The sequence below is a fragment of the Bombina bombina genome, chromosome 10 (assembly GCF_027579735.1).
Source record: "Bombina bombina isolate aBomBom1 chromosome 10, aBomBom1.pri, whole genome shotgun sequence".
Classification (NCBI taxonomy): domain Eukaryota; kingdom Metazoa; phylum Chordata; class Amphibia; order Anura; family Bombinatoridae; genus Bombina; species Bombina bombina.
In genome coordinates, this window is record NC_069508.1 from 17,054,645 (window position 1) to 17,071,579 (window position 16,935).

A 16,935-nucleotide genomic window follows, 5' to 3' on the forward strand; every position below is an offset into this window, starting at 1 on the left:
GTAACTAACTGTACAAAACACATTATTACACATATAACACTATGTTACAGGCTCCATGCTTCAGTGAGTAGGGGGTCTGCTACTGTACCAGTGGGATCTTTGTTGTCACGGTAACTAACTGTACAAAACACATAAGGGCTGATGCTGTATCTGGTAGTTCCAACCCCTTCAAAACAACTTAACATAACTACTTAACTTATAAATAAAGACACGACACAGATAGCTGGGATTTAAAGACCATAACGATGGTCACATTTATTAACTTGACTTCAACGGAAGTCATTCAAATATTTAACTTGTGGCGGCATTCGAGGCCTAGTAAACTATTAGCTCCATATGACAAGAGGTCGCAGCCAGATGTCGTGGAATAGCAAATGCCAAGGGTGGGCACAAATGTGGCCCCACCCCATTCCGTCTAGTAGGCGCGGACGTCCTAAAGGATCTTCAGCCAGCAGACCCGCGGGGCGGGGCCCCCCAGGTCACGACCTGAGGACATCACCCCCGCCCATTAGCCCGACTGTCACCTCTACAGACTCCGCCCTCAATTGTTGATGGCTACGACCTCCCGCCATTAGGAGATACGTGGACGTTATGATGCGCTTCAGCCTCTAAGGCACTGGTATGGCCAAGCCCTGCAGCAAGGCTCGCCCAGGAAGCGAATAAATTACGGCTAAGGTCTTACCAAGACTAGGTCAACTAACCCCATCCCTGCCTTTCGCATCTAAAGGACCAGCAACCCGTCCGGGAAGCCATCTGCCTGAATGACGCCTAAAAACTGTTGCAATAGCAATTACTTAATTAACCATTCAACAATAGGGTTGGGAGGGAGGGAAACTTTCTCCTTGCAAAATCCCAGGTGGAAGAGGCCAGATTGTTCCAGAACTTCGTTTATATTAGGTGAGCCTAAGACCTCCCCTCACTTTGCAACATTGTTGCTGCTACACTACACTGGGATTTTCCACTAGCCTGTCAGCTCATCCCTTAACTCCATTACAGGAGACTCTGCTACCTTTCATTCCCCTAAGGGCTGATGCTGTATCTGGTAGTTCCAACCCCTTCAAAACAACTTAACATAACTACTTAACTTATAAATAAAGACACGACACAGATAGCTGGGATTTAAAGACCATAACGATGGTCACATTTATTAACTTGACTTCAACGGAAGTCATTCAAATATTTAACTTGTGGCGGCATTCGAGGCCTAGTAAACTATTAGCTCCATATGACAAGAGGTCGCAGCCAGATGTCGTGGAATAGCAAATGCCAAGGGTGGGCACAAATGTGGCCCCACCCCATTCCGTCTAGTAGGCGCGGACGTCCTAAAGGATCTTCAGCCAGCAGACCCGCGGGGCGGGGCCCCCCAGGTCACGACCTGAGGACATCACCCCCGCCCATTAGCCCGACTGTCACCTCTACAGACTCCGCCCTCAATTGTTGATGGCTACGACCTCCCGCCACAAGAGACAGGCACTCCCACATAAACCGGGCTCTTGCCGCCACCCGCTAAATATTACTAACCAGAGCCGTTTTGAGGTCCACCAGGAAGATCGCCAGCCCTTCGTCGGACAGGTGCACCCCGTCCGGGCGATACAGCCCTTTTTTGTCCGCTGAGATCAGTTCATGGCGGACCACAAAACCCCCTACCTCTATTACTGCTCTACCCAGCTCCCTGTTAACTTTTTTCCTAACCCTATATGCTATCCTCGGTGTGGGGAAATATCTCCAACGCAGCCGGGGGATTATGTTGGACCAGGCCAGCCTAACCCCCGGAAACGTGGTACAGATCCACTTGACATCCGACCTCATCGCATTGATGAGATCTAGAGCAGGTGCACTCCCTATATCGTTTCCCCCCATGTGAAGGAGGATGATGTGGGGCTGTCCCCATCGATGTCTGGCATTCTGGAGGAGGGCAGGCAAACCATCCCACTGTAAGCCTCTACGGCCCAACCACCGTATTGATGCCTGAGACGTCGGAATCCCCAACTGCTGCCCCTCAGGAAGAGAATGGGCCTTCAGTGCCGCCCAGTGCACGTAGGAGTGCCCTATTATCCAGATACGAGAAGGACCTGTAGCCACACCTGAAAAACGGATTACATAGTCAATCACCTTAGACTAAAACTAAACAACACAACCAAACAAATGTAAAACGCCAGTTTCCTTCCTCCTACACCGAATACCCCCTAGGCTTCAGACGGAGGGCGCACGTAAGACTTGTAACATTGGGACCTCCATCGGCCCAACTTCTGTATGCGATCTCCTTTCCAACCTAGCGCGGCCGCGCTGGTGGCAGCCCCTATTCGGAAGGAATGGGGGGTGATTCTACACTTCCCCAAACCTGCTGCAAGCGCTACCTTTCTGAGCACCGCTGCGAACTGGTACCGGGAGAGATTCGAACCGTCGGAATGCACTAAGAACTGGGCGGGGGCCCGTGGTCGCTGCGCCATGTAGGCCCTTGTACTCACAACCGGGCAGACGCCTGATGCCGAGGGAGTCAGAGTGATCCACACCCCTTTCCCCTCCTGGTCAGTCTTCGAGTGCGGGATAAACAATAACAAATTATCGCCCGCCAGTTTGACATGAGCCAACTGCATACCCGTGTTAATAGCATCCTTTGAGGTTGCGACCAGCTCGCCCGGCCTGAGGGCCGCAAAGAACGCCAAGGAGAATACGCACTGAAACAGTTCTCTTTCGCCGGGTTCGACGCAAATGCCCTCGATTGCGTCCACCAGCCTGGCTAGCCTACAAAATGTGACAGGTTCGCGCGCATCTTTCGCTCTACCCTCGAGCCTTCCCCAGCCCTTAATCACTTGCTTCACCAGGAAACCTTTCGTGATATTGGGCCACTCTAGCATATTGCAAAAGAAGGAGATTGCAGCTATTCTATTGGATATAGCGCCCTTCGAAGTCCCTTGCCCATGTTTCTCTGCCAGCCACTCCAAGAACAGATCCCTCGAGACCCTTTCCGGCGCTGCGCCTTGTGCGTAACAGTAACTTACCCACTCGCCCCAGTGCTGTGAATAAGCTCTCCACGTGTTCTGCGCCAGGGATGCCCTCACTAGGTGCCTTATGGACCTCCCTGCCCCGCCAACTGCCAGATAGAGTGGGGACAAGGTAAGCCAACTGCTGCTGCGTTAGGGGCCAGTCTGCGAAACTGTTCCCATTGAAACCTCGAGAGTGCGTCCGCCAGGGTGTTGTTGACCCCGGGAACGTGCCTCGCGGAAAACTGAATATTGTATTGCAAGCACCTCAGCACTAGCTGTCGCAAGTACCTAACAACTACCGGTGACGACGCGGACAACCTATTTATGGCGAAAACAACGCTAGCGTTGTCCGTCCAAAACACTATGTAGCGATCCTTTAACGCCGACCCCCAGAGCTCCATAGCCACAACTATGGGAAAGAGCTCCAGAAGTGTCAAGTTCCTTGTCAGTCCTGCTCGGACCCATGCCAAGGGCCATGGCTCAGCGCTCCATTGCCCATCCAAATAGGCGCCATAACCTGCTGCTCCAGCTGCATCCGTCAGCAGGTGCACTGTCTGACTGGAAACCCTAGGAGCGCGCCACAGCAGAGTTCCATTGAAGCCTTGCAGGAAGAGTTCCCATACCTTCAGATCTTCCCGCATGTCTTCCGAAACCGACACTTTACGTGTGCCGTGCGGATTGGAAAGTAAAGCCTCCATCCTCCTGTTAAACACGCGACCCATGGGTATAATTTTGCACGCAAAATTGAGTAAGCCTAGCACGGACTGAAGCTCCCTCAGGGGCATGCTCTTCGCTGCCCTGGCTTTGCGCACCGCCGCGAGCATTGCTTCCACCTTATCGGCTGGGAGACGACATAGCCTTGCAGCAGTGTCAATTTCGATCCCCAAGTACGTGAGTCTTGTACAGGGGCCCTGTGTTTTTTCCTCAGCCAGTGGCACTCCAAATTTCGACATTAGCCTACGCATTACTGCGATCAGTCGATCGCATTCGCGAGTGTCCGCGGTGCCAACCAGCAGGAAGTCGTCCAGATAATGAGCGACTATTCCCCCGCCGGCCTCCGTGATGATGGCCCAGTGCAAGAATGAGCTAAACTCTTCAAAATAAGCACACGATAGCGAGCAACCCATGGGCAAACATTTGTCTACAAAATAATTCCCCTCGAATTTACACCCCATCAGTCTGAAAGACGCTGGGTGTATGGGGAGTAACCGAAAGGCAGATTCGATGTCCATTTTGGCTAGCAGCGCGCCCGGACCCGCCGCCAACACTAACTCCAACGCCTGGTCAAACGATTGGTAAGACACCGAGCTTATCATTGGGTCTATTGCGTCATTGACAGAACCCCCTTTCGGGTAGGACAAATGCTGAATCAGGCGGAACTTCCCTGGTTCCTTTTTGGGAACCACCCCTAAAGGGGAAATAACTAGGTCAGGGATGGGAGCTTGGTCAAATGGACCAGCAAATCTTCCCAGAGCAATTTCTTTGCTCAGTTTCGCCCTAACTTCACCCGGCATTTCGTAAGCCGACTTCAGATTCTTGTGCGACGAGGACCCCATTACCAACCCCAATGTTGGTATCTTGAAACCTTCGCCAATCCCCGCTAGTAGGTTGGCAGCCGACACCCTGTCTGGGTAGGCCGCCAGCCAAGGTCTAATGGCGTCCAGCTTCAGGGGTGTTGGAGCCCTTTTGTCCAGCCCCCCCCGATTTTGCCCCACGGAAAGCTCCTCCGTCCCTCCGCTTCGGGCATTCAACACCTGGGTGTTGACCGCTGCAGTACATGCAAGCGTGCCGAAAGGAACAGGAAGCTCCTTTGTCACACTGCTTCTCATTGTATTTCCAGCACTCCCTGCCTCTCCGCTTGATGGGGCCCGTTGGCCTCTGGGGCCCTGACCGCAGCAAGGGAGCTCCTGCCCCCCCCCTTTTCCGGTATGAGCAGGGACCACAGGTCCAAGTCTTTTACCCCAAAGTTCAAGACCGGGTTATCGACCATCTTCCGCCTAAATTCGCTATCATAAGCACGCCACATGCCTTCCCCATATCTATTATAGATACATTCAATGATTTCCGCGTACTTAATTACATCGACCGCGGCCTCCGGCCTCTGTTCGATGTAGCAGGAGGAGAATACCCTAAAGCACTTCCTCCACTCCTCAAATGTATCTGGGCGCTGGATCTTCTTTGGCCCAGTCCCATCCTCACTACGCTCTTTATCTCGCTGCGCCTCAAGGGACAGCTCGAACATATTGACGTATTTATGATCGCGGATTTTTTGTACCGTCTTGGGCTTGAGATGTGCATGGAGGCAGTGGATCTTGCAGGGATAAGAGTCTCCCTGCAATGCCACCCTCCTGGTACTGACTGACATGTCCTGCAGCTGCGCAACGCTCTCGCTTCCCTGGCCACTGCCCTTGGATATTGTCGCCGTGCTTTGCCCCGCTAACGGCGCAGCCTGCTCCATGTTACCTAAACCTCTAGCCTGATTACGCTCAGCCACCAATAGCCTTAACATTTTGAACATGCGACGCTGCCCCTTACTGTTAAGCCCTAATTTCTTCCCACCATCTGAGTCTGAATCAGTGCTATAGTCGGTGTCAGTAATGCGTGACAAATTAAATACATTTCTCTCACCAACTGCCGATGTTGACGGGGTAGATGTTCCTGGTGCAGCTGCCACTGATCCGCCTGCTGGCTGTACAGATAGTCCTACTCCCGTTGTACCCGGGCCCTCTGTCCTCTGCGGTGTAGGCACCATGTCCTGTGGGGGAGAAACAAACGAGAGGGGAGTATCCAGGCCAGCCGTGTGTCCCCCTTGACTGCCGCCCCCAATCGGGGTAGAAGTACTGCCCCCGGCCCTGTCTGGGACCCCTCTAGCCCTCTCGTCATTCATATCACCACTCCATTCATTCGCTGGCCCTGCCACATAGGGGGATTCTCTGACCACACGCTCCCTGACTGAATGAACGTTCTGAGCACCTGCCGCAACAAGCCCTTTGCCCCCTTGGACCCCTGCAGTTATTGTGCCTAGCGACTCGCCCTGTGCCCCATCAGTGGGCGCATTCACCCTTGTTTGGGGTACATAGTTGCTGCCGGCACCCCCCCTGTGATACCACTGGCGCTCCAGCAATGCGCTTCTAGCTCTCCCATAAGCCTGCTTGCTAACACTGGAACCCCTGAGCCTCCCTCTCTGCGCGCCGCGGCCTCTCTGTAAGGGACTTGCTCTGTTTGCATTGCTGGCTATTGCAGAGTGTCGCGCAGCGGAGCAGGCCCGCCCGGATACTCCCCCCTCACCTGTGGAGAGTACCCGGCTAGGCCTCTTGCGCGCTCGCTGGATGTGCCGCTCTGATCCAGGTTCCGGCCGTGTGACTACCGCGGCGCCGGAAGTGACGTCACGCTTGTCACCTGACCGGCCGGAAATGGACGCGGCGGACGCAAGGCCGCAACCGGAGCCTGCACTGGTAGTTGCAGGCTCCGACTGAGCCACCAATGATAGCGGCGGTCCGGTGAGTGGGCGAGGACCCGCAGGCCCCGCTCCAGTAACCGACTGAGCCACCAATGAGGCATCCGTGCCGGGCCCTAGGGACCCGGCCGGATGATTTACCATACTGGGCCCTGCCTGATGAGGGTCCCCAGGCCCCCGGCCCAATTGAGGGGGATAATGAGGGGCGGTAGGCCCCGGTTCCACCCGGCTTGCCACCGGAGGCAGAACGGCGGCCGTGAGGGCCTTAAACATGCCCACTATGGCCGCCGCCGCCTCCGGCGACATTCCGGAGGCCGTAAGGGCCCCCAGGCCTGCTTCCAAAGCCGTGTCTAGGCCGGATGGGCCAGCGCTCACTGCACCCGCCTGTCCCGCAACCATCACAGTACCGGGCCCGGCGGGTGCGAGTTCAGGGGCTGGGGGGTTAGTGACCACAACATTAGGAGTTAAAGCAGATGATACTGGCCTTGTTTTCTCCGGAGTTGGTGGCACCACATCCTCATCCTCCTCTTCAATTACAGGTGCACTCCTCAAGGATCTCCCAGGGGACTCCCTGAAGCGAATGGGCACCGCAGCACTTCTCTTAGATCTAGACATTTTCGCTTGAAGAATGGCAAAACTTTCTCCTTGCAAAATCCCAGGTGGAAGAGGCCAGATTGTTCCAGAACTTCGTTTATATTAGGTGAGCCTAAGACCTCCCCTAACTTTGCAACATTGTTGCTGCTACACTACACTGGGATTTTCCACTAGCCTGTCAGCTCATCCCTTAACTCCATTACAGGAGACTCTGCTACCTTTCATTCCCCTTATTAAACATCTAACACTATGTTACAGGGGCGCCATGCTTCAGTGAGTAGGGGGTCTGCTACTGTACCAGTGGGATCTTTGTTGTCACGGTAACTAACTGTACAAAACACATTATTACACATCTAACACTATGTTACAGGGTCCCAATGCTTCAGTGAGTAGGAGGTCTGCTACTGTACCAGTGGGATCTATGTTGTCATGGTGACTAACTGTACAAAACACATTATTACACATCTAACACTATGTTACAGGGGCGCCATGCTTCAGTGAGTAGGGGGTCTGCTACTGTACCAGTGGGATCTTTGTTGTCACGGTAACTAACTGTACAAAACACATTATTACACATCTAACACTATGTTACAGGGTCCCAATGCTTCAGTGAGTAGGAGGTCTGCTACTGTACCAGTGGGATCTATGTTGTCATGGTGACTAACTGTACAAAACACATTATTACACATCTAACACTATGTTACAGGGGCTCCATGCTTCAGTGAGTAGGGGGTCTGCTACTGTACCAGTGGGATCTTTGTTGTCACGGTAACTAACTGTACAAAACACATTATTACACATCTAACACTATGTTACAGGGTCTCAATGCTTCAGTGAGTAGGGGGTCTGCTACTGTACCAGTGGGATCTATGTTGTCACGGTAACTAACTGTACAAAACACATTATTAAACATCTAACACTATGTTACAGGGGCGCCATGCTTCAGTGAGTAGGGGGTCTGCTACTGTACCAGTGGGATCTTTGTTGTCATGGTAACTAACTGTACAAACACATTATTACACATCTAACACTATGTTACAGGGGCTCCATGCTTCAGTGAGTAGGGGGTCTGCTACTGTACCAGTGGGATCTATGTTGTCACGGTAACTAACTGTACAAAACACATTATTAAACATCTAACACTATGTTACAGGGGCTCCATGCTTCAGTGAGTAGGGGGTCTGCTACAGTACCAGTGGGATCTATGTTGTCATGGTGACTAACTGTACAAAACACATTATTACACATATAACACTATGTTACAGGGGCTCCATGCTTCAGTGAGTAGGGGGTCTGCTACTGTACCAGTGGGATCTATGTTGTCACGGTAACTAACTGTACAAACACATTATTAAACATCTAACACTATGTTACAGGGGCTCCATGCTTCAGTGAGTAGGGGGTCTGCTACTGTACCAGTGGGATCTATGTTGTCATGGTAACTAACTGTACAAAACACATTATTACACATCTAACACTATGTTACAGGGGCTCCATGCTTCAGTGAGTAGGGGGTCTGCTACTGTACCAGTGGGATCTTTGTTGTCATGGTAACTAACTGTACAAAACACATTATTACACATCTAACACTATGTTACAGGGGCTCCATGCTTCAGTGAGTAGGGGGTCTGCTACTGTACCAGTGGGATCTATGTTGTCACGGTAACTAACTGTACAAACACATTATTACACATATAACACTATGTTACAGGGTCTCAATGCTTCAGTGAGTAGGGGGTCTGCTACTGTACCAGTGGGATCTATGTTGTCACGGTAACTAACTGTACAAACACATTATTAAACATCTAACACTATGTTACAGGGGCTCCATGCTTCAGTGAGTAGGGGGTCTGCTACTGTACCAGTGGGATCTTTGTTGTCACGGTAACTAACTGTACAAAACACATTATTACACATATAACACTATGTTACAGGGGCTCCATGCTTCAGTGAGTAGGGGGTCTGCTACTGTACCAGTGGGATCTTTGTTGTCACGGTAACTAACTGTACAAAACACATTATTAAACATCTAACACTATGTTACAGGGGCTCCATGCTTCAGTGAGTAGGGGGTCTGCTACTGTACCAGTGGGATCTATGTTGTCATGGTAACTAACTGTACAAAACACATTATTACACATCTAACACTATGTTACAGGGGCGCCACGCTTCAGTGAGTAGGGGGTCTGCTACTGTACCAGTGGGATCTATGTTGTCACGGTAACTAACTGTACAAAACACATTATTAAACATCTAACACTATGTTACAGGGGCGCCATGCTTCAGTGAGTAGGGGGTCTGCTACTGTACCAGTGGGATCTATGTTGTCATGGTAACTAACTGTACAAAACACATTATTAAACATCTAACACTATGTTACAGGGTCTCAATGCTTCAGTGAGTAGGGGGTCTGCTACTGTACCAGTGGGATCTTTGTTGTCACGGTAACTAACTGTACAAAACACATTATTAAAAATCTAACACTATGTTACAGGTCTCAATGCTTCAGTGAGTAGGGGGTCTGCTACTGTACCAGTGGGATCTATGTTGTCATGGTAACTAACTGTACAAACACATTATTAAACATCTAACACTATGTTACAGGGGCGCCATGCTTCAGTGAGTAGGGGGTCTGCTACTGTACCAGTGGGATCTATGTTGTCACGGTAACTAACTGTACAAAACACATTATTACACATCTAACACTATGTTACAGGGGCGCCATGCTTCAGTGAGTAGGGGGTCTGCTACTGTACCAGTGGGATCTATGTTGTCACGGTAACTAACTGTACAAAACACATTATTACACATCTAACACTATGTTACAGGGGCTCCATGCTTCAGTGAGTAGGGGGTCTGCTACTGTACCAGTGGGATCTATGTTGTCACGGTAACTAACTGTACAAAACACATTATTAAACATCTAACACTATGTTACAGGGTCTCAATGCTTCAGTGAGTAGGGGGTCTGCTACTGTACCAGTGGGATCTATGTTGTCACGGTAACTAACTGTACAAAACACATTATTAAACATCTAACACTATGTTACAGGGTCTCAATGCTTCAGTGAGTAGGGGGTCTGCTACTGTACCAGTGGGATCTATGTTGTCACGGTAACTAACTGTACAAAACACATTATTACACATATAACACTATGTTACAGGGGCTCCATGCTTCAGTGAGTAGGGGGTCTGCTACTGTACCAGTGGGATCTATGTTGTCACGGTAACTAACTGTACAAAACACATTATTAAACATCTAACACTATGTTACAGGGTCTCAATGCTTCAGTGAGTAGGGGGTCTGCTACTGTACCAGTGGGATCTATGTTGTCACGGTAACTAACTGTACAAAACACATTATTAAACATATAACACTATGTTACAGGGTCTCAATGCTTCAGTGAGTAGGGGGTCTGCTACTGTACCAGTGGGATCTATGTTGTCATGGTAACTAACTGTACAAAACACATTATTACACATATAACACTATGTTACAGGGGCTCCATGCTTCAGTGAGTAGGGGGTCTGCTACTGTACCAGTGGGATCTATGTTGTCACGGTAACTAACTGTACAAAACACATTATTAAACATCTAACACTATGTTACAGGGGCTCCATGCTTCAGTGAGTAGGGGGTCTGCTACTGTACCAGTGGGATCTATGTTGTCACGGTAACTAACTGTACAAAACACATTATTACACATATAACACTATGTTACAGGGGCTCCATGCTTCAGTGAGTAGGGGGTCTGCTACTGTACCAGTGGGATCTATGTTGTCACGGTAACTAACTGTACAAAACACATTATTAAACATATAACACTATGTTACAGGGTCTCAATGCTTCAGTGAGTAGGGGGTCTGCTACTGTACCAGTGGGATCTATGTTGTCATGGTAACTAACTGTACAAAACACATTATTACACATATAACACTATGTTACAGGGGCTCCATGCTTCAGTGAGTAGGGGGTCTGCTACTGTACCAGTGGGATCTATGTTGTCACGGTAACTAACTGTACAAAACACATTATTAAACATCTAACACTATGTTACAGGGGCTCCATGCTTCAGTGAGTAGGGGGTCTGCTACTGTACCAGTGGGATCTATGTTGTCACGGTAACTAACTGTACAAAACACATTATTACACATATAACACTATGTTACAGGGGCTCCATGCTTCAGTGAGTAGGGGGTCTGCTACTGTACCAGTGGGATCTATGTTGTCACGGTAACTAACTGTACAAAACACATTATTAAACATCTAACACTATGTTACAGGGGCTCCATGCTTCAGTGAGTAGGGGGTCTGCTACTGTACCAGTGGGATCTATGTTGTCACGGTAACTAACTGTACAAAACACATTATTACACATATAACACTATGTTACAGGGGCTCCATGCTTCAGTGAGTAGGGGGTCTGCTACTGTACCAGTGGGATCTATGTTGTCACGGTAACTAACTGTACAAACACATTATTAAACATCTAACACTATGTTACAGGGGCTCCATGCTTCAGTGAGTAGGGGGTCTGCTACTGTACCAGTGGGATCTATGTTGTCACGGTAACTAACTGTACAAAACACATTATTAAACATCTAACACTATGTTACAGGGGCTCCATGCTTCAGTGAGTAGGGGGTCTGCTACTGTACCAGTGGGATCTATGTTGTCACGGTAACTAACTGTACAAAACACATTATTACACATCTAACACTATGTTACAGGGGCTCCATGCTTCAGTGAGTAGGGGGTCTGCTACTGTACCAGTGGGATCTATGTTGTCATGGTGACTAACTGTACAAAACACATTATTAAACATCTAACACTATGTTACAGGGGCTCCATGCTTCAGTGAGTAGGGGGTCTGCTACTGTACCAGTGGGATCTATGTTGTCATGGTAACTAACTGTACAAAACACATTATTAAACATCTAACACTATGTTACAGGGGCTCCATGCTTCAGTGAGTAGGGGGTCTGCTACTGTACCAGTGGGATCTATGTTGTCACGGTAACTAACTGTACAAAACACATTATTAAACATCTAACACTATGTTACAGGGGCTCCATGCTTCAGTGAGTAGGGGGTCTGCTACAGTACCAGTGGGATCTATGTTGTCATGGTAACTAACTGTACAAAACACATTATTAAACATCTAACACTATGTTACAGGGGCTCCATGCTTCAGTGAGTAGGGGGTCTGCTACTGTACCAGTGGGATCTATGTTGTCATGGTGACTAACTGTACAAACACATTATTACACATCTAACACTATGTTACAGGGGCGCCATGCTTCAGTGAGTAGGGGGTCTGCTACAGTACCAGTGGGATCTTTGTTGTCATGGTAACTAACTGTACAAAACACATTATTAAACATCTAACACTATGTTACAGGGGCTCCATGCTTCAGTGAGTAGGGGGTCTGCTACTGTACCAGTGGGATCTTTGTTGTCATGGTAACTAACTGTACAAAACACATTATTAAACATCTAACACTATGTTACAGGGGCTCCATGCTTCAGTGAGTAGGGGGTCTGCTACTGTACCAGTGGGATCTATGTTGTCACGGTAACTAACTGTACAAACACATTATTAAACATCTAACACTATGTTACAGGGGCGCCATGCTTCAGTGAGTAGGGGGTCTGCTACTGTACCAGTGGGATCTATGTTGTCATGGTGACTAACTGTACAAAACACATTATTACACATATAACACTATGTTACAGGGGCTCCATGCTTCAGTGAGTAGGGGGTCTGCTACTGTACCAGTGGGATCTATGTTGTCATGGTAACTAACTGTACAAAACACATTATTACACATCTAACACTATGTTACAGGGGCTCCATGCTTCAGTGAGTAGGGGGTCTGCTACTGTACCAGTGGGATCTATGTTGTCACGGTAACTAACTGTACAAAACACATTATTAAACATCTAACACTATGTTACAGGGGCTCCATGCTTCAGTGAGTAGGGGGTCTGCTACTGTACCAGTGGGATCTATGTTGTCATGGTAACTAACTGTACAAAACACATTATTAAACATCTAACACTATGTTACAGGTCCCAATGCTTCAGTGAGTAGGGGGTCTGCTACTGTACCAGTGGGATCTTTGTTGTCACGGTAACTAACTGTACAAAACACATTATTAAACATCTAACACTATGTTACAGGGGCTCCATGCTTCAGTGAGTAGAGGGTCTGCTACTGTACCAGTGGGATCTTTGTTGTCACGGTAACTAACTGTACAAAACACATTATTAAACATCTAACACTATGTTACAGGGGCGCCATGCTTCAGTGAGTAGGGGGTCTGCTACTGTACCAGTGGGATCTATGTTGTCACGGTAACTAACTGTACAAAACACATTATTAAACATCTAACACTATGTTACAGGGGCTCCATGCTTCAGTGAGTAGGGGTCTGCTACAGTACCAGTGGGATCTTTGTTGTCATGGTAACTAACTGTACAAACACATTATTACACATATAACACTATGTTACAGGGTCTCAATGCTTCAGTGAGTAGGGGGTCTGCTACTGTACCAGTGGGATCTATGTTGTCATGGTAACTAACTGTACAAAGCACATTATTAAACATCTAACACTATGTTACAGGGGCGCCATGCTTCAGTGAGTAGGGGGTCTGCTACTGTACCAGTGGGATCTTTGTTGTCATGGTGACTAACTGTACAAACACATTATTACACATATAACACTATGTTACAGGTCCCAATGCTTCAGTGAGTAGGGGGTCTGCTACTGTACCAGTGGGATCTATGTTGTCATGGTGACTAACTGTACAAAAGAAAACACATTTGCTTATGAGGTTGCTGAGGAACCTCATTACGAAGGTGAGATCACTCAGTATTACTTCCCCTATCTTTTCAAGTGTATTATTATTGGGTGTTCCTACCATAAACATGAATAGTTATGTTAGAGACATAAAACCCAAATTATTTATTTATATTTATATAGAGCTTTTCTGTTATAGAAAACTAGGCTGAATAGAATGAGATAAGAACAAAGGAATCCGGCGACTCTCAAAGTGTGAAATTGATTCATGTTATTTATTGGAGAAAAATTTATAAAAAGCACGGTGTGAAAAACTCACACGCTAAATCTTTCAGAACACAGCATAGAAAAGATCCTACGCATTTCAACAGTATTCTGCCTTAGTCATGGACATGACTATGAGTATTCAGGGGGCCTGGTCAGAATTTTTCACCTGCACTATTGCTAAGTATGCAGAATTCATAATGACAGTTGCTTCTGTGAATTATCTCGTCTCACAGGCCCTCCTCGGAGTCACACCTCACAGTCACACCTCACAGTCACGTCTATCGCAGTCACATCTTGGAGTCACGTCTCACAGTCACATCTCGCAGTCATATTTCACAGTCATGTCTCACAGTCACATCTCGCAGTCATATTTCACAGTCATGTCTCACAGTCACGCCTCACATTCACAGCTCACAGTCACGCCTCACAGTCACATCTCACAGTCACGTCTCGCAGTCACATCTCACATTCATGTCTCACAGTCACATCTCGCATTCATGTCTCAAAGTCACATATCACAGTCACGTCTCACAGTTATATCTCGCTTTCACGTATAATAGTCACTTATCACAGTCACGCCTTGCAGTCACATCTCACAGTCAAGTTTCGCAGTCACATCTCAAAGTCACATCTCAAATTCACGTTTCACAGTCATGTCTCACAGTCACATCTCACTTTCACGTTTCACAGTCACATATCACAGTCACGCCTTTCAGTCACATCTATCGCAGTCATGTATCACAGTCACATATCACAGTCATATCTCACAGTCATGTCTATCGCAGTCACACCTCACAAACACATCTCAGTCACATCTTGCATTCATGCCATGCATTCACAACTCACAGTCACATCTTACAGTCACGTCTATCGCAGTCACATCTCACAGTCACATCTCGCATTCACGTATTATAGTCACTTATCACAGTCACATCTCGCAGTCAAGTTTTGCAGTCACATCTCAAAGTCACATCTCAAATTCACGTTTCACAGTCACATATCACAGTCACGCCTTGCAGTCACATCTATCACAGTCATGTCTCACAGTCACATCTCAGTAACATCTCACATTCACGTTTTACAGTCACATATCACAGTCATGCCTTGCAGTCACATGTATCGCAGTCATGTATCACAGTCACATCTCACAGTCATATCTCACAGTCACATCTATCGCAGTCACGTCTCACAGTCACATCTTGTATTCACGTATTATAGTCACTTATCATAGTCACGCCTTGCAGTCACATCTCGCAGTCAAGTTTCCCAGTCACGTCTCACAGTCACATCTCACATTCATGTCTCAAAGTCACATATCACAGTCACGTCTCACAGTTATATCTCACATTCACGTATTATAGTCACTAATCACAGTCACGCCTTGCAGTCACATCTCACAGTCAAGTTTTGCAGTCACATCTCAAAGTCACGTTTCACAGTCACATCTATCACAGTCATGTCTCACAGTCACATTCACGTTTCACAGTCACATATCACAGTCACGCCTTTCAGTCACATCTATCGCAGTCATGTATCACAGTCACATATCACAGTCATATCTCACAGGCATGTCTATCGCAGTCACACCTCACAAACACATCTCAGTCACATCTTGCATTCATGCCATGCATTCACAACTCACAGTCACATCTTACAGTCACGTCTATCGCAGTCACATCTCACAGTCACATCTCCCAGTCACATCTCGCATTCATGTATTATAGTCACTTATCACAGTCAAGCCTTGCAGTCACATCTCGCAGTCAAGTTTCACAGTCACATCTCAAATTCACGTTTCACAGTCACATATCACAGTCACGCCTTGCAGTCACATCTATCACAGTCATGTCTCACAGTCACATCTCAGTCACATCTCACATTCACGTTTTACAGTCACATATCACAGTCATGCCTTGCAGTCACATCTATCGCAGTCATGTATCACAGTCACATCTCACAGTCACATCTATCGCAGTCACGTCTCACAGTCACATCTCACATTCATGTTTTATAGTCACTTATCACAGTCACGCCTTGCAGTCACATCTCGCAGTCAAGTTTTGCAGTCACATCTCAAAGTCACATCTCGAATTCATGTTTCACGGTCACACATCACAGTCACGCCTTGCAGTCACATCTATCACAGTCACATCTCACATTCACGTTTTACAGTCACATATCACGGTCATGCCTTGCAGTCACATCTATTGCAGTCATGTATCACAGTCACATTTCACAATCACATCTCACAGTCACATCTTGTATTCATACCATGCAGTCACAACTCACAGTCACATCTTACAGTCACATCTATCGCAGTCACATCTCGCAGTCATGCCTCGCAGTCACATAGTCATGTCTTAGTCACACTTCGCAGTCATGTCTCATAGTCACAACTCTCAGTCGCATCTATTGCAGTGATGCCTCGCAGTCACATCTCACAGTCACGCATCCCAATCATGCCTTATAGCTACGTCTCACAGTCACATCTCACAGTCACTTCTTGCAATTACGTCTCACAGTCACACCTCACAGCCTTGTCTCGCAGTCACATCTCACAGTCACGTCTCACAATCGTACCTCACAGTTGACACGCCGCTCCACTCTAGCTGTTGCTAGTGGTGTGGCGTCTCCCTCCCTGCTCGTTGTCAGGGGCTGTGTCAGGTCTGAAAGCGTGCGGTGCTTACTTTATCGCCGCACACTCCTCTCTCTAATGCCGGCCCGTATTCCTGTGGTACGAATCCTGCGCCTATGTTAGTTGCTCAGAACGATCTATCACTGCCCAAGTATAGGTGTTACTTTGTGTGCTCCTGGGTATGATAG

At 47.9% G+C, this 16,935-nt stretch overlaps 2 protein-coding genes across 2 annotated transcripts in view; both read right to left on the reverse strand.

Annotated features, from left to right (window-relative positions):
- LOC128641196 (uncharacterized) overlaps nucleotides 1-16,935 on the reverse strand; it is a 287,350-nt gene that overhangs the window by 87,031 nt on the left and 183,384 nt on the right. The window lies entirely within an intron of this gene.
- Nucleotides 674-6,024, reverse strand: LOC128641244 (uncharacterized). Its single transcript, XM_053693832.1, has 2 exons — nucleotides 5,616-6,024; nucleotides 674-2,084 (listed from the first exon to the last, which is right to left on the reverse strand). The coding sequence occupies exons 1-2, from the start codon at nucleotides 5,872-5,874 to the stop codon at nucleotides 1,507-1,509; spliced, it is 837 nt and encodes a 278-aa protein (XP_053549807.1). The 5' UTR covers nucleotides 5,875-6,024; the 3' UTR covers nucleotides 674-1,506.